Source organism: Crotalus tigris, unplaced genomic scaffold, assembly GCF_016545835.1.
Source record: "Crotalus tigris isolate CLP2741 ecotype Arizona unplaced genomic scaffold, ASM1654583v1 scf7180000021179.819088, whole genome shotgun sequence".
NCBI classification, from domain to species: domain Eukaryota; kingdom Metazoa; phylum Chordata; class Lepidosauria; order Squamata; family Viperidae; genus Crotalus; species Crotalus tigris.
Genome location: NW_024098385.1, coordinates 283,373 through 300,781, shown reverse-complemented (window position 1 = coordinate 300,781; position 17,409 = coordinate 283,373). Strand labels below are relative to the sequence as shown.

The following is a 17,409-nucleotide window of genomic DNA, read 5'->3' as shown; positions in this document are numbered from 1 at the left end:
AATGGTAAGGGCCGGAAAGGGCGGGGCCTGCGCCGGAAAGGGAAGCGCCGGGCCTTTCACGATCGCTGGCGTGCGCGATGGCCGTCCCGTGCGCCTTGGTCGCCAGCTGCGCCGCGGGCTTCCCCGGGGAGGAGCTGGCGAAACGTGAGTCGGCTCGAGCCCCGGCCTTGCTTTACCCTCCCCGGAGGCCCTTTCCCGGCGCTGCTTCTACCCTGCCCTGTCCGTGGCGAGAGATGTTCCCCTCTGAGCCCCGAGAAGCAAAGAGTCCCTGAGCATGTACAGAGTGCGCCCGATGGCAGCTGCTCTCCCAGCCGGCAGTGAAATCCCTAATGTAGCCCTCTCAGGCCTGGACTTAATCTGGATGAGCGCGGGAGGGCGGCAAAAGAGAGCCTGCCTGCCTGGTGAGGGTGCTCGCCTAGCAGCCAGGCGAGTGAATTCTGGGCCTCTTGCCCAGGCCACCGCACAGGGTGGTTCTTTGTTGCGGGATGTGTTCCCCACCTTGAGTTGACAATGTGTTTGTGTCTGCGCACATGTAGTTGCTGTGGATGGATGGGTGGCATATAAATTTAAGTGTGTGTGTGTGTGTGTGTGGAAGGGAAGAAAAGTGGTAGAGGAGGAACCTTCTTTTTGAGACCAGGAAGGAGTGCTGAGCAATACCGTGGCTTTTGTGGGAAATGCATGCTGGACTGGCTTCAGCTTCCTGCAGATCTTCCTCAAAACGCTGTTAGCCGCCTTTTGTTCTAAGGAAGCTAGATGGGCTTAGAACATTTTCAATGTCTCACTTAGTTTGTTTAATTTTGCCTTTGGATCCTCTAGGAGGGGTCAGTGCAAGTTTCCTGTTTCCTTCCTTGTTTTTTAAAAATAAGGATAAAAATAAAATTTCCTATTTTAATTGATTACAAATAAATATGCTGAACAAATGTCTGTGGGAGAACAACAGTCCACTAATTTTAGATATTCAATAGCTTTTGCTATGGAAATTTCTTTTAATGTTTGGTTGAAATGTACTGTACTGTATTCATTTTCAGTTTTCACCGCCTAATCCTGTCTTTTGAAGTGTCAGTTGGCCTATGTTGCCATCTTAAGCGTAGCAGCCTCTTAGATATTTGAAGATAATTATCATGGTCACCCTTTAATTGCCTTTTCTACAAGCTAATCATATCCCTGTCTTTCAGCCATTTCATATGGGATTTTATTTTCAAACACATCCTGTTGTTACTATTGCTTGACACAATCCAGTTTGGCAGCATCAGATAAGTGTCCCATCTAGTCTTCTACCACTTTTGTGATCTAGAAATTATTGTTGAATTCAAACTGAGATGCTGTTTGTCTTTTTAGTAAAAGTAATAGACAGCTGGCTCAAGGATTAATCTGTTGCATGGTTGTGTCTTCATTTTTTTTACCTTAAATGCACGATGTTCAACTTTTTAATAGCTCTCACAGTGAGGAAATTCTTCTATTTCCAGTTTCAGCCTCCCACTGTAACATATTCCCCCGTAGGCTCTTATCTTTGGGGGCTATGAGGAACAAATCCTTCTTTCCTGTGACAGTCCTTTAAATATTGTCTCCCCATAGCCTTTTTACTTTAGTTTGAACATTGTTTTGTTGTTTTTAACTGTCATGTCCAACTCTTGGTGACTTTATAGGCAAGTGTTCTCCATGCACAGCTTCTTTCAGTTGTTGGGTGCTCAACGTTGTTGGGTGCTCATGGAGATTTGATGTTATCAAGCCAACATGTTCTTTGCTTGCCCTGTCTTCTTGTTCCACCAACCATTCCTAGCACCGCTGGCTTCTCGTGAATTTGCATGCATGACATGGCCCTAGAAAATCAGACGTAATCTTGTGATTTTAGCTGCTAGTGATGTTTCTGGTTTTATATGATTTAACACCTCTCTGTCAGTTATTCTGGCTGTCCATGGTATACGCAGTAATTTACCCCAGCGCCACAGTTCAAAGGGGTCAATTCTTCTGGGATCAGTCATTCTTAATGTCCCAATCTCATGCCCATGCATCGTAATAAGGAAGACTATTGCTCTAGCAGTTGAATATATTCAGGTCCTTTAATTGTTCTTCATAAGACTGAACTTCTAGGTCCTTTGCCACTCGGTCCAGTTCCTCAGCATCCCTCTTGCACTCTGCTGACCGGAATTAGACACCGTGTTTGGGTGTGGTCCGATCAGTGCAGGGTAGAGGAGAACGGGCACTTTCCACAGTTTTGACACTAACGCTGTTGATGCAACCCAAAACTGCATTGGCTCTTTTGACAGCCGGAGCCGGTTGCTTAGTGCTTGGGTGGAAGGATGTGTGCTTCATTCCACAAGGTGGCTCTCCAGGCACGCTGTGTTCGCAGACCAATGCAGTGGAACCATGAAACGGGGATCATCTTAAAAAATATTTTTAAAAACGTTGAAAAATACTTGTGAAGTGAATTAGCAATGCTGGAAGCTTAGGTCAGAAGGATTTGGCAGCAATAATTTTAAAACTTTAGTAGTCCAATAGTTAGAAGTATGCTAGAAGAAACTTTTTTAATCTTATGAATTTGAAGTCAAGACCAAGATTAAGCTGGGAGAGCCAGAATTTGGCTTCTGTGTGGAGTCTTCCTTCTGCTGTCCGGCTTTAGCCCAGGACTACGAGCTCTCGCTGTGTTTTTTCAAAAAATTGCGATGCGTGGGATTGTGTTTGTGTACTGAACAATCTTGACAGTGGATAACCAACATGGAATTTGCAATCCCGTTTGTATTTTTTAGGAAGTATGAGGAAGGAGGTATAGGCAGGTGGATATATATGTACTGTACAGGTCGTCCTTGACTTACAGCCATTTGTTTAGTGACTGTTCAAAGTTGCAACAGCCCTGGAAAAAGGAGTTTATGACCATTTTTCACACTTATGATTCTGTTATGGATGGAAGCTTATCAGACCCAGCCTAGAACTAAGGAGAAACTTTCTGACAGGGCGAACATTTCATCAGTGGACAGCTTGTCTTCAGAAGCTGTGGGCGCTCCATCGCTGGAGGCTTTCAAAAGAGATGGACAACTATGCATCCAGAATGGTATAGGATCTCCTGCTCAAGCAGAAGGTTAGACTAGAAGACCTCCAAGATCCCTTCCAACTCTATTATTCTGTTATTCTTTCAATGGCTAAGTGACCGATCATAAGTTGATGACCCCCGGTATAGTAAATGTTAATGAAGTCATGTACGCTGTTGCTAATGAAGGAGATGTCAATCTGATCATTTTGAAAAGTCAAGAATACACGATTGATGGAGAATTTGATCCCTTGTGCCCTTTTGTTGGTGAAGGAGATGGAGCAGGATTGCACAGCTCAGCGGTAACTCTGGCAGTGACCTACTGGAGACTCATCCTCTAACCCAGTTTGGCTCTGAGGAAAAGTGTTGGGCTGAAGCAGCTGTTACTTTTTTCATTTGACACGTCTGTGTGTTCCAGTGGTGTTCCTCTGCCTCTGATCGTGTGAGGTTGTATGCAAATATGGGGCCAGCTGTTGCGTTGCAGGGAGGGCTGGTCTGGGGCATGGCACAGGATCAAGTCCAAGAGCTGGCATGCACTCTATGAAAACAAGCCGTAGAAAGCTAGCTTGGGACGCCTGCCAAAAGGTTGTGGTTGCCAAAGCATCCGTTGATACTTTTTTTTCTCTCTCTCTCTCTCTCTCCCAAAACTTTTTGTATGTGATACCACAGGCCCACCCTGAGGTTGGAAATATCAAAAATTAAAGTGAGCAGTAGTTCTCCCATGACACGGTTGTTTCCCAACGCACTATTTTTGTCATGGCGGGTTTGGGGAAGAACTTTTGGGAGGTTGGAATGTCAGCTTGAAAGACTATCCAAAAATGGGTATATTCTCTGCAGCTAGATATAGAAAGGTGTCATTATAGTGTGTGAGGCCTAGGTGATATTTGTATGAAAATGTGCACAGCTTCTGTGGGGAATTTCCTAAGGCCAGCCGTCTGAACAAAACGGTTCCAAGATTCTAGACAACCAACGGGTGTTTTTTACACCCTGGTGTGGGTGGCAATGGGAAGCCTATTTATACTTAGCCGGCTGGGTCAACCCTTCTCGTGGGCAACTGGTAAAAATAGATGAAAGTTAATTCTGGGAACAGCATATATGCAAAGGGGAGGGTGGAGGTGGTGATCTGCCACAATTCTGCCCAGCCCACAAAGTGTTTCACCGATCAACCGGAAAGCAGGAGAGGGGATATTTTTTCAGACGTGAGCCCCCTTTCCCCTTCCTCCCCAGGTCTTTTCCTTGTCTGGTTATTTAGGTCTCTTTGTTTGTCTTGCAGTTATCACCGGAGGAGAAGAGCTTCCAGAGCATATTGCCGCAGAGGGCGGAGCCCGGTTGTACCCCTGGACGATAGACAATAAGTATTACTCAGCTGCCATCCATCTCTGCGTGGTGGCAAATGTGTTTCAGGTGTCGGCGGAAATTGCTGAGTCCATTCAGGCTTTCCTGGTTTACTTCGACAGCACCACAGTGAGTGTTGCCCTGCAGTTTGGGATGTAGAGTAGCATAGCGTAGCGTAGCAGAATTGGAAGGGATAATAATAATAATAATAGTAGTAGTAGTAGTAGTAAAGTTGGAAGGGACCTTGGAGGTCATCTAGTCCAATCCCCTGCTCAGGCAGGAAACCCTACACCATTTCGAACAAATGGCTGTCCAGTTTCTTCTTAAAAACTTCCAGTGTTGGAGCATTTACTGCTTCTGGAGGCAGGCTGTTCCACTGATTCATTGTTCTCACTGTCAGGAAGTTTCTCCTTAGTTCTAGGTTGCTTCTCTCCTTGATTAGTTTCCACCCGTTGCTTCTTGTCCTGCCTTCAGGTGCTTTGGAAAATAGCTTGATTCCCTCTTCTTTGTGGCAGCCCCTGAGATATTGGATCTTGGAGGTCATCTAATCCAACCCCCTTGGTGGACATTCTGGTTCAGAAACTGGTGGTGGTCTGCCATCGATGACCTGTAATGTTTGTTGAACTAATGAATGTACGGTATTACAATTATAAAGCACTGTCTGCTTTCAAATCAATTCCTTCCCAGTGTTTGGAGAGTGATTTTAGAGAGTTTATGGGTGGGATATTCTGGAAGTTGAAGTCCAGACATCTAAAAGTTGCTAAGATTGAGAAATTCTGGTTTATATGAAAAGATACGCATTGCCATACATTATTCTTTTATACTTTCTGAGAATTTATCGAGGAATTTGTTGGATGTCTGTTTATTTATTTATAAATTTTATTGGCCGCCCATCTTTGCACAGGGTAACCCAGGGTAACAATCATGTTATTGATTGTAGAACTCCCACTAGTCTGCATAACTTGGCTCTCCCTCCATGGTATCAAGGGGGGGTTGGTGGTTCAGGACCTCCTGGATCGGGAGCCTGGAGGCCCAGGTTCAAGACCCCTCCCCACCACAGACACTCCTGGGGCCACTTTGAGTCAGACCCTCAGCCCAGACTGTCCCATAACCTTGTTGCGGAGGGGAAAAAAAAAAACGGGGAACACAGATTGTGTATGTTGTCTTGGCTTCCTGAATGAAGGATGGGCTATTTTCTATCAAATATGTAAAATTGTGAAATCTACTTGCTTAGATTAAAGTTGCATTCCATTGTTATTGTTGCGGCTTTGATACTGCTCTTTTTATAAAAGCATCTAAATGTAAACAATGCCTAAAAATTATGTATGTGTGATGGATATACCATTTGATTTGACTTCTGTGGAATCAAGAAATCACAGGGCTGGGAGGGACTTTGGGAGTCTTCTGGTCTGCCTCAGGCAGGAAACCTCCTTGCATCCCAGACAAATGGCTGCCAATCTTTTCTTGAAGGCCTCCAGCAATGGAGCACCCATAATGTAGATATAGCAATGTACGCAGAAGTAGCAAGTGGGTTGGCTGAACAATATGTTTGAAATGCATATGTTAAATCTAAACCTAATTTTAGAAGTAGATAGATGTGGCTCCTAGGAAGAAATGTAAAAGATTTGGACACCAGCAACCCTCTGCCTATCACAGATATTCCTGAGCCCCTAGGCTTTCATTCTATAGAGAGAAGGACCACCTGCAGCCCTAAATGGGAATTCTCTGTCTAGACCTGTCCCTTTCTCTCTTCTTTTGTGTTCCTTAGCAGGGCAGGAGGCTCTTTCTCAGTTATTTGCAACTCCTTGAGAGTCCCTGGGTAGTGGCCATTAAAGGAAAAGAGGAAAGCAATTGAGCCAGGATCTCAGAACAAGCCACCTTGGGTTCCAACTCTCTTTTCTTCTATGGAGAAAGCTAGTGTAGCAGCTTGACTTGGAATCAAGGACAGATCTCATTTCCTGGGGTGGTTGTGCTTTTACATGCTCTTCAAAGTTTCACAGTAATCTCCGCTCGTGAAAAGTTATGAAAACTTTAGATAGGTAAAATCATCTTGTAGTAGGCTTGCAACTCTGTGCAGTGTGTTTAGACTGCTGGAGAACAACCCTGCACCGTGCCTCTACGCCTTGGTTGGTTAAGCGGGCCCAAGAATCCTAATAGTTGTTGCTTGCCCATAGATGTCAAATTTGTAGATTTTACATTAAGGTTGGATTTTTGATCCAAATTTTAAGGTGGCTGATCTCCCTTCAAACTTTTCTGCTTCTGAGCATTTTCTTTTTACAAGGATTGTTACAGAATCGGATATGTTTTTGCTTGTAATACTCCAGAAAGCCCGCAGCAAAGAAGCCAGCTATTCGTACCCTTTTACAGGTATCGGGGCTGGATGCTGCCTCTCAGTGGCTTCCTCTTATAGAAGACTGGCTACCAGAAGTGATGATCTTGGTCTGTGACAGAGTCTCTGAAAATGGTAAGGTGACGAGACCAAAATCTGGTTAGGGTGTGAATCTTGGCTGAAGCAACAGAAAGAGCAGCTTGGATTGGAAAGGCCACACAGTGGTGCCTCAGTACTCATTGTTAATTGGTTCCAGGAGGGGTGATGAGTACCAAAAACAATGAGTACCAAACAAATTTTTGCCATAAGGAATAATGTAATGAGTCACAAGGCAGCTGACACCGACAAGTTCTAGCTTGTGTGTTGAGTGTCAAACAAATGATGAGTATCAGGGCAAAATGTTCATGTCAAAATGCATTGAGTAGCAAATTTGATAAGTAACAAGGTGCCACTGTATTTGCAAAATCTGAAGCTGAGAGCTGTGCTAATCTCCCCAGGTTGCTTTCTGGGCTACAATTCCTCAGTGCTGGTCTTAAGACAGGCCAGCTAAGCAACTGCCAACCCCACAGGGCTGCCTCAACATCCCAAGGCGGTAGAACTCCCCAATTAAAATATTACATTTAAAGAACTACCATGTTTACCTGCAAGAAAATTGACCAAATAGAAAATAATTATGAAGTGTATTCAGTAAACATTTGATAAGTATAAGCAAACATTCTCTGGAAAGCCCATTTCTCAGCCTGACAAGCAACTTTGGCCGACTCTGATTGGAAGCCATCTGAATGATGGAATGGGAGTAGTCCTGGCTTAGTGACCTGATTTGGGATTGGGATTTCCATCGCTGAGTGAAACGTCATTCGGCGAGACATCGCAGACCCCACCGCACAACGGAGGCAGTCTCGATAGTCCCAATTGCAGTTGTTAGGATGGGGCCATTGTGAGGCGAGGACCTTTGTCTTCTCTTATCCTGCTCTGCTCGTCTCCACTTGAACTCCCCCAGCCATTAGTCTTCCCCATCCCTGCCCTTTTCACTGCCCCGCATTTCTCTGCAAGCCCGTTGCCCCCAACCCCCTTCCACCTCCCCTCTGCCCTTCGCCATCTTCCTGCTGCTGAGGAGGAGGAGCTGGGCCCAGCCCGGCCCCTGGTCAGCCTTCTGCCTAAGGCTGTGTGGTGAGTTTGGGGGGAAAGCCTGCGTGTGCCCACCAGCTGCCTCGTGCAGGGCCAGGCCAGGAGTGCTTGGTCAGCTGTTGGAGGAGGAAGGCAGCCAAGATCAGCGGGGGGAGCAGGGCAGAGCGCAGAGCACAGGATGGCCCGAAGGGCAGAGATGGAGAAATAGGCTTTCATGTTCATTTCCAGTTTACTTTAACATTTCCAGTGCAGCAGATCATTCCAATGTACTGGTTGCGTACTTTTCCTGTCCGGCGACAGCTTTCCCCTGCTGAACAGGTTGCCCACATGCAGCGTTCCCCAGAACGTGCCAAGAGGTTTCAGCGGTGCCTCCCCTCCAGTGAGCTTTCCCACCCCAGTGCCCAGGGTGATACGAGTTGCCTTTTCTCCTTGCAGGTGTCACCCGGCAGAAGGCCCAAGAGTGGTGCATCCAGCACAGCTTTGAGTTGGTAGAGCTCAGCCCAGAGGAGCTTCCGGATGAGGAAGGTGAGATTCGGCTTTTGCCTTCCGCAAAAGGGATTTTCAAACCGTTCAGTTTCCTTGTGCTCATCGGCAAGTTTTTTCCTTGCCAGAAAAAGGCCCGTATTTCTGCCGGAAGCATCGCTTCTCTCCCCACCCAATCAGTGGGGCTGCTGCATCACAGTAGTCAGAGACTGTGGTTTTGGGATGTGTGCAAGGGTGTCTACAGGGTGTGGTAAAAAAAAAAAAATCAAGCTGGTAGCCACAACAATGTGGTTGCAGTTCTTATTTTTTGTGGGCATTGTGCATAACAAAGAGGCGGATCATCTCTCCTACCGTTGTGGCTGCCAGCTCAGCTTTTAAAAACAACCCTGGACTTACGGGTCAGTACATAACAAATCCAGTCTTTTTCAGTGTCTACTTTTTCAGACCTTTTTTTAAAAAAAATGCACATCTATTGCATTCACCGCATTGTCTCAGGAGCTGAGCTTTTTGGCGTGCTTCTTTTTGACTTTCAAAATGTTGAGATAATTTTTGCAGAGAGAGCGACTAATGGATCACATGCCAGATATTGGAAGGTTGCTGTTCCCCACCAGTCCCCTTAGAGCAGTGTTTCTCAACCTTGACCATTTTAAGGCATGTGGACTTCAACTCCCAGAATTCCACAGCCAGCAATGCTGGCTGTGGAATTCTGGCAGTTGAAGTCCACATGCCTTAAAATGGTCAAGGTTGAGAAACACTGCCTTAGAGAGAGGTGTGGGGTGCTTAAGTTGCCCCACAGAACTGGTCCTTTAAGAGGCTGCCTTCTGGCTCCTTTGTGTCATCCACACCACGTCCGTAAACATTGAGGTCACAGCACTTTCTCTCCTATAAGCTCCTGGATACTGGCAACCTTGCACCCTCCCTCTCTCTCTCTCTCTCTCCCTCCCTCCCTCCCTCCCTCCCTCCCTCCCTCCCTCCCTCCCTCCATGCATGCATACATACATACATACATACATACAATTTATTGGCCACCCACCCTACTACAGGGTAACTCTGGATGGCTTACAATATTTATAATGGTCTTTTTTTTACAGGAAAAAATGCTTGACAGCCGAATTTTAATATTTAATATTTGAAAGTTTGGTACATTTGCTTTTATGATGTTTAAGTAGCCCAGATTTACATGATAGTGAGATGAGCAGTATATAAATTAAATAAATAAATTTGGGATAGCCATCTTTGCCCTGGTGAGTCTGAGCTTGGGCCTTTGTATCAAGGGCTATAAACAAGGAGATTTTGTTTGTTTATGACATTGATGTAGTGGTGAAATAGTGTAGTATTTCTTGAGCTATTTCCTGATAGATATTTAAGTGATTAGGCAAGAAATCTCTGACTAACCTTAGTGGTAAACAACATCTTATTTCTTCCCTCTCAGATTAAACAGATAAAGACGGCTTGTCAAAAACTCAGTTCCAGTCCAGAAATACATCCTTAGGCTCAGAAGCATCCTGTTATTTTATTTTTATATCTTTTGCCCCGAAACTGGATGGTATATTTTAGGATTCTAAAAAAAGAGTAATCTGTCCTGCCTAGTCACTATCAGAATTTCAGTTTTAAAATATGCCAATGCTTCATTTGAAACTTTAGTGTGTGGTGGGCATTCAAGATGATATAACAATTTTTATTCTTTTGGTTGCATTGTCATTTTGATAGTTTCTTTCGAGTCACTGCCTGGGGAGATCACAGCTTTCTAAAGTCGCTGAGTCCTCCGCTAAAGCAGAAAATGCTGGAGGGATTTTTAAATTAGTCCTCAACGTACGACCACAGTTGAGCCCAAAATTTCTGTTGCTAAGCGAGACAGTTAAGTGAAATTTGCTCCATTTTACAACCTTTCTTGCCAGGGTCATTAAGTGAATCACTGCAATTGTTAAGATAGTAACCCGGTTGTTAAGTGAATCTGGCTTCCCCGTTGACTTTGCTTGTCAGAGGGTCGCAAAAGGGGATCACGTGACCCCATCCGGGATGCTGCGACCGTCATAAATACCTGCCAGTTGCCGACCATCTGAGTTTTGATCGCGTGGGGACCGTGCGGATGGTGCAAATATTGTAAGTGTGAAACATGGTCATAAGTCATAACTGTCTAAACTAAACAAACTGTTGCAAGTCGAAGACTGCCTTTATTTCGTCATTGAGTGGGGATAGCTGTGAAGAATTTGGCAGTCTTCCTCCTTAGGGCCATTTTACATGTTGAGTGTAGGATTTATCTTTCCCAAATAGTCGGCCTGAGCTGCCCGAGGTCCGCTTGCGCCTCAGCGGAGCTTGCAAAGGTTTGGGGGGATTTTTTGCTGAGTATAGAATTCCGAATTTGGTTTGCAGAATATCGGAAAGATTTTCCCAGAATCTGCAAAAGGGTTTTCATAATACAGGCAGTTCTCAACTTACAACTTTTCATTTAGTGATCGTTCAAAGCTACAACTGCATTGAAAAAAGTGACTTAGGACCAGTTTTCACACTTACAACCATGGCAGCAGCCCCACGGGTCACGTGGTCAAAATTCAGCCGCTTGGGGAATTCCGCTTTTGACATCACAGCTATGCAGACGCAGGAAGACAGGTCTCCGTCTTTCACGTTTGTTTTCTACCCCTGCTGGGGTATCCTCGAAAGTTAACCCATAGAGCTGGCAAGCAAGGAGGGGACTCTTGATTGCGGGGGGGGGGGTTAGGGTTTCACTTATATGTGAAAATAGAAAATTAATAAAACATTTATTTAAAAAAATTCAGCCGCTTGGCAGCTGGTTCGTTTTTATGAAGGTCAGAGTGTCCTGGGGTCACGTGATTAACTTTTGTGACCTCCTGACAAGCAAAGTCAATGGGGAAGGCAAACGGTGTTACTAACTTAACAACTGTGGCAAGAAAGGTCATAAAATGGGGCAAAGCTGACTTAACAACTGTTCCGCTTAGCAACAGAAATGTGGGGCTCATTTGTGGTTGTAAGTGGAGAGCTGCCCGTGGCGCTTCTCATTCACACCACCAGCATCTTGTGGGGCCTCCCTCCCTGCTTGTGTTTCATTCAAACTGAGAACTGAGAACGGCTTCGTTCTCTCGAGCAGCGTCCAGGCTTATCCTCTTCCTCAGTTTCTGACAAAGCCGTTTTAACGAGTCGTGTTCCAACTCTGCTCTCCTCATCCCCACTTTAGATGATTTTCCAGAATCTACAGGAGTGAAACGAATCATCCAGGCCTTGAATGCCAATGTCTGGTCAAACGTGGTGATGAAAAACGGTATGGGCTTTTAAGGTCAGCTTTTAAAAATTAATGCAAATAATTTTCTGGCACGGGTGTGGAGAAATTCCTCCCAGACGTCCGGTACACTGGGAGGCAATTCTGTGGGAATTTCTTCCCCGGCAAGGGTCCCTGTTACCTGAGGAATGTCTGCGATGGCAGAGGCAGCCATCACTTGCTCTGAACTGTCCACGCAGGGCACCTCGCGGTAGAACAACAGGAAAGCAAATTCTGGGTAGACGGCGCGTCATCCCTATAAGAAGAATTCGACAGTGGAATCAGTTGTTCAGAAAGATGGCAGAAGTAATGTGGATGCCTTAATTTATGGATTCTTGCAGCAGATTGGACTCCTTGAATCGTTCTTCGGTCCTTCCAGTTCTTCATGGCACAGGCAGTCCTTGACTTACAGCCATTTGTTTAATGACCATTCAGAATTACAGTGGCACTGAAAAAAGTGGCTTATGATCAGTTTTCACACTTATGACCGTATCGGCATCCCCACTTGGTCATGTGGCCACATTTTGGGTGCTTAGCCACTGGCGTGTATTTAGGACGGTTGCGGCATTCTGTGATTCTTGCTTGCCAGTTCCTTAGGGCGCTTCCGATACGCGAAGTCAGTGGGGGGCAGCCAGATTCCCTTTAATGACTGCATGATTCACCTAACAATGTCAGTGATTCATTTACAGTCGTGGCAAAAAAAGTTGTAAAATGGGGCCTGATTTAACAACTGTCTTGCTTAGCAGTGGAAATTTTGGGCTCAATTTTGGTTATAAGTCGAGGAGAACCCGTGTCCCTTAGAAACTGGTCTTCGAATGTGGTTTTGGTTTTGAGACTTTTGGGAGAGCTGCAGAGTGGAGCTCGCTGCTGCTTTGTAGGGTGTCTTGCAGCCAAATGGAGCCCTGTGTGGAAGCAGGAGTTAAAAAGGTCAAGGTGGCCGTCGCGATAGGGTCCTCAAGGCTCCGCCTGGCTTTTGCGGGGGAGGCCCAGGTGACACCCAGGAGGGGCCCTTTCCTCCCTTGGCCAGTAGTGGTGACGGAGGGTTTGTAGGCAGCCTGTCGGGCAGAGGAAACGCGGCTTTAGGCTTCCCTCTCTCTGATGTTACTTCGCGAGGCCCTTTGCGTGTGCGAGAGATGATTAGTGCACTCGGATTTAATTCCGGGTGGGCAGCCTGTTTTCCCTGCCCTGCGCAAAGCCAGTGTGAGACGGTGCGAGTGCCCCCCCCAGGATGGGAGTGTCAGCCTGGCCGCAGCGCCTTCGGCATACCTGGCAGCCGAGACCTTCGCTCCCGGCTGCCCCCTCCGGGGTTTCCTTCTCGGTGCGAGTCATTGGCCAACCTGGCTGGCCGCTCGGCTTTGCTCTTGCGGGTGGGAGGGGAAGCTGCTGCTGCTCTCCTGCTAGAAACGGTCCTGGTTTCACCCCCTGCAAAAGCTTCATGCCACAATCTGGGAGGGAGACACTTTTGGGGGATGGACTTGCTTTTGAGGTTCGGGGTCAAATCCATGTTTATTGAGAAGTACCCTTTTGATCGCTGATGGCAGAAGCAGCTGCCCAAGGCTGTGGAGGGGAGGAGGGATCCCTCTGTGAAAAACATCCCAAGAGGTTGGTGCTCCTGCAGAGGCAAGGAGGAGCCCAGGTTCTGTGAAGAAAGGCCAGAGGGGAAGCCTGGTGGAGTCCTGCAATTGCTGCTGCTAGACCAGGAGCCCCCAACCCCCCGGCCACGGGCCACTATTGGGCCGTGGCCCATTTAGAACTGGGCCAAGCAAGCAGCGGGCAAACTTGCATGCAGGTGCATCTGCATTTGCACAGGTGGCAGGCGCTCGTGGCTGAAGCTCCATCTGAACGAGGGGTAGTTGCCTGCGTGCAAAGCACCATTTGGAACCAGCCCCTCCCCCCAACTCCCACTGGTTTGCCAAGCCAGAAAGGTTGGGAGCCACTGCGCTAGACCCCCTTCCTCTGGCTTTAGCCTATTCCAGGATGGTGACCGGCCTTCAGGGACCAGCACATTCAGGCAGGGGCCATGTGGGAGTCCCTGAGCCACGTCCTGGAGTGTTGCAGCCACAGCCTCCAGGTAGCTTGGCCTCTGGCTTCTGGCTGGGAGTTTCTGAAGCTGTAGCCGAATGCCCTCCAGGCCAGGGCAGGGCCGGGCGATGCCTGGCCAGCCATTGAAGGGCCTGGCCTTCTGCTAACTGACCATCCTTTTTTCCTTTTCAGAGGCAAGCCACAGCTTTGGCCTTTTCCCAGCCTTAGCAGGGGCAGATTGCAGGATCGGGTCAGAAGAGAACAAAGCTCCAGAAGTAAACAGTCATTTTTAAACATTCCTGGGTGGGACGTCTGTCTCCTTACAGCTTCATCCTTGGCTGTTTTGCCTTTCTTCTTAGAGGCAGCTCTGCATCGCTTATACCCCTGTTTTAGCTCCGGGGTACTCCATTTTAATTCACTGGGCATGGCCCTTCATCTTTTCTTCAAACATTTAATGTTGTTTTTTACGATTAAAACATCGTGTTCCAGGGATCCCCATATTATTTGTGCTTGGTATTGCAATTGGAATTTACCTAGATTTAGACAAAATGTCCTTTTGAACTGGTTTGGCACTCGTTGGCCTCATGGAATTTGCATCTTTGAGGCTGGCTCAGCACAGCCCGTACTTGGTGCCCATTTCCACTGGAGGGGGTTTCGTCTGACGCAACTTCTTTCCCTGCCCGCCAGGCCAGCTGTTTGCCAGCAGAGAGGGCCCAAGTTGTGGTGGATTCAGAAGCTCTGGCTCCTGCGGATGGAGCCCAGGGTGACCCCATTGCTGGTAAGAGCCTCTTTGCTAAGTGCAGCACTGGTGGTAGGGGAGGGCAAGTAAGGTAAAGGGGAGAATGCAGGTCTATTCCCTCCATCGGTTGTTTGCAAGAAGCTCTTTCAGCCCATCCTGTCTCCCCTCTCAGGGGAACTCTCACAAACTTCAGTGGCTCTCTTCACACCCCAACCCACCTCCCGCTCAATCAATTAATCTGGCCGAGAGCTGCCTCTGTTTTGGGCTTCTTTGCAGACCCAGCGCTGGACACGGACATTCAAGAGCTTGCTAGCCTCACCGCAGGAGAAGGAGATGTTGAGAACTTTGAGCGACTCTTCTCCAAGCTGAAGGAAATGAAAGGTAACCTTCAGCTTATTTCCCCAAACTCAGAAAATAACTTGGTTTTCTTGCCAACGCGCCAGGGCAGGGCTGACTTTCAGAGTGCAACAGCCAGGTAGCTCTCCTCAGCCTGACCCCTCCACAAAGGAATGTAGGGAGGGGGTGGGAGGGCCAGACGAATGCTGGGAAATGCAGCTTCCTAGCAGCAACCTCTAGGAAGCAGGAGGAATGCAGCAGACCAGCCCTGTGCTCTGGAGGCCTGCTGCGCTGTGCTGGCCGGCCTCTGGTTGCCTTTGCCTTTACAGGAGCAAGAAAGGAAAGCAGGAAGTTAGGAATCCATCCTTGCCTTCTGGCAACTGATGTTAAGATAAAAATATTTGGGCACGTAATGCAAACCAATTTCTGTCTCCCCAATTTACCTGCTGAAGTCAGAAAGAGCCTGTCTGGGTTTCTTCACTGGCATTGACCTGCCTTGAGCCTTGGGGGTTAAAGAAGGAACAAGGAGTGACCTAGAATGTGTGACCAGAGGTGGGGACAGGAGTAGCTGAAGTTGCACCAATCGGTTCCTGCCGGTCCACCGGCTGCTTCCGGCTTCTTTCAGGGCAGGCAGTTTCTGAGCAACAGACGGTCACGATCTGTCTGTCCTTTTCATACCTTTGCTTGTAGCCTTTTCTTTTTCATCCCCACCGAGTAACGACATCTTTCTTTGCTAAAGGTGACTTTTCTTTCCCTTTTACTCTCCAGAAAAGGCTGCCACTCTGCCTCGCGAACAAAGAAAGCTGCATGCCGAAAAGGTAAGATTTTGGAGTGGACATACCTTTTCTGAGTCCAAACCCAGGCAGATGCTGCTTACTAGTACCCTAGTATCTCACTGAGAGATACCTCTCTCCCCAACCAAAGTCAGAATTATTCATGCTCAAGTTTTTGTTTGTTTCTCTAAGTTGCAGCTCACAGGAAGAAGTGAAGTGTGTACTGATGTCCTCCTGGATTAAACTGAGAGATCTACCTGGAGGGAGCTTGTAGGGTGTTTTGTCTCCCACAGGTATGGGGTAAGCCTCTGGGAGTTTCAGCTTGTTTGCTTGACTCCTAGGTTACCAAAGCCTTCTGGATGGCCATCGGGGGAGACCAGGATGAGGTCGAAGGCTCGTCTTCCGACGAGGGCAACTAAGGATGGGGGTTTGCAGACTGGAATGGGACTCTGGTTTGGAACGTGCGACAGTGGTTGGCTGCCACCACGAGACTTAGTTCATTCCTGTTCTTCAGCATTGAAAAGTAGCCGCCTCCGTTGTCTCCATGTCTGGATTTACCAAGGGGATTGTGGACCTTCAAGTGAACAGAGCCTGTTCTCAATTAAAGGAGAACTGCGCCGTGTCTTTGCGGCTGCTGCTTTGAGATAGACCAAGCATGGTTCCATTTGCCTTCTAACTTGTCTTCATATCAAAATACAGACTGAAATCTGGAGGGGAATGTTTGTAGAAAGTTATCTGTTAGTTTAGGAATCTTGATGTCCCTAGACCCTTAAAAGGGGAGAGATGCTGAAAAATGCAGCTTCTCTTGGCTCAACTTCATTTGGAATCGGATCCTGAGTGTTTTATCAAATGCTGGCTGGACAAGAGGAGATAGAGCTTGCATGCTGTCTATCCTGCCTGGAAGTTGAATATGAATTAGCACAAGGAGAAACATCTGAATGTCTCCTGTCAGTGGGAACTGAGAGAGGCTGTGTGCAATTCCCACCATGCTGGAAGGAGGCTATTGTTTCAGTCTTTGGAAACAACAAAAGGAGAGTCTTCCTTTGGGGAGGGGAGCATCTCTCTTTGGAAACCTGCAGCCAGGAAGGTTAGAATTCTACTAGGGGTCCCCAACCCCCGGGCCACCCAAGCAGTGGGCGAGCACACATGCACAGCTCCACTTGGGTGACGGGTGTTCACACACAAAGCTCCTTATTTGTGATTGGCAGGCATGCACGCCACTTGCACGAAGAGCTGCATATGCTCACGTGCACGTCTTGACACTTGCAGGGACCCATCCCCTTACCCCCACCCCGCCAGAAAGGTTGGGAATTGCTACCTTATGCAGAAGCAGCAAAGCTGGACCTGTAGCAGGTGACAGGCCCTGCAGGCTGTTTCCTGCAAAAGGCATGTAAATCTTGGGGCTCCCTATTAGTGTCAGCAGAACTCTGCAATCTGCTCCTGCTCTCGGGCCTGAAGCAGCCTCCCAGGCAGATAAAACACTTCAGAGTCTAGTTTACTGTGGCTGGAAACTTCACCATTGCAGCCTGCTGGGATCCCAGTGTTCTGTGCAGTTCTTCACACTTTCTGCTGGGAGATGTGGCCCACTCACCCAGCCCCATCCTGGTGCTCACAGGCTGCTTTGGGCTATGGCTCCCAGCCTCTGCAGCCATTAATCACGGGTCGGATGTGAGCTGCTGCTGCTGCTAAGGCCTGGAGAGGGCCCTGTGGAGAAAGCGACTGAGTGGTGGTCCAGCCACGGATGGACCCTTTATTGGTGTTGTGTTCGGATGAATAAAGTCTGCTGGAAACAGACTGCTGTTCGGTTGTTTTGCATTCTGCCCTTCCAAGAAGATCCGGTGATGCAGCAACCTGGCCTCTGCAGGCAGCAACAAGAGCTTTGAGGGGCTGCTGAGTTTGGGACAGGCGGGCTTTTGAGGGGAAGGGACTGGCCATGAACGATGGACACAGGTCCACTTGACAGTC

General features: G+C 47.7%; 1 protein-coding gene across 2 annotated transcripts; it reads left to right on the top strand.

The window, feature by feature from the left end:
- The first annotated feature begins 31 nt into the window (after nt 1-31).
- Nucleotides 32-17,238, top strand: AAGAB (alpha and gamma adaptin binding protein). Of its 2 annotated transcripts, XM_039369669.1 has the most exons (10): nt 32-144; nt 4,299-4,489; nt 6,728-6,824; nt 8,253-8,342; nt 11,494-11,577; nt 13,789-13,871; nt 14,284-14,374; nt 14,612-14,716; nt 15,440-15,489; nt 15,786-17,238. In XM_039369669.1, the coding sequence occupies exons 1-10, from the start codon at nt 78-80 to the stop codon at nt 15,861-15,863; spliced, it is 936 nt and encodes a 311-aa protein (XP_039225603.1). In that variant the 5' UTR covers nt 32-77; the 3' UTR covers nt 15,864-17,238. The 2 variants fall into 2 exon arrangements, with proteins under 2 accessions (XP_039225603.1, XP_039225604.1); XM_039369670.1 differs by lacking the exon at nt 11,494-11,577.
- Nucleotides 17,239-17,409: the final 171 nt, after the last annotated feature.

Excerpts from the sequence above, each read along its gene's own strand:
- AAGAB (XM_039369669.1), top strand. The coding sequence starts at position 78 with ATGGCCGTCCCGTGCGCCTTGGTCGCCAGCTGCGCCGCGGGCTTCCCC. Across the intron at positions 6,825-8,252 it reads TGACAGAGTCTCTGAAAATG|GTGTCACCCGGCAGAAGGCC; the intron begins GTAAGGTGACGA and ends TTCTCCTTGCAG. Across the intron at positions 14,717-15,439 it reads CAAGCTGAAGGAAATGAAAG|AAAAGGCTGCCACTCTGCCT; the intron begins GTAACCTTCAGC and ends TTTACTCTCCAG.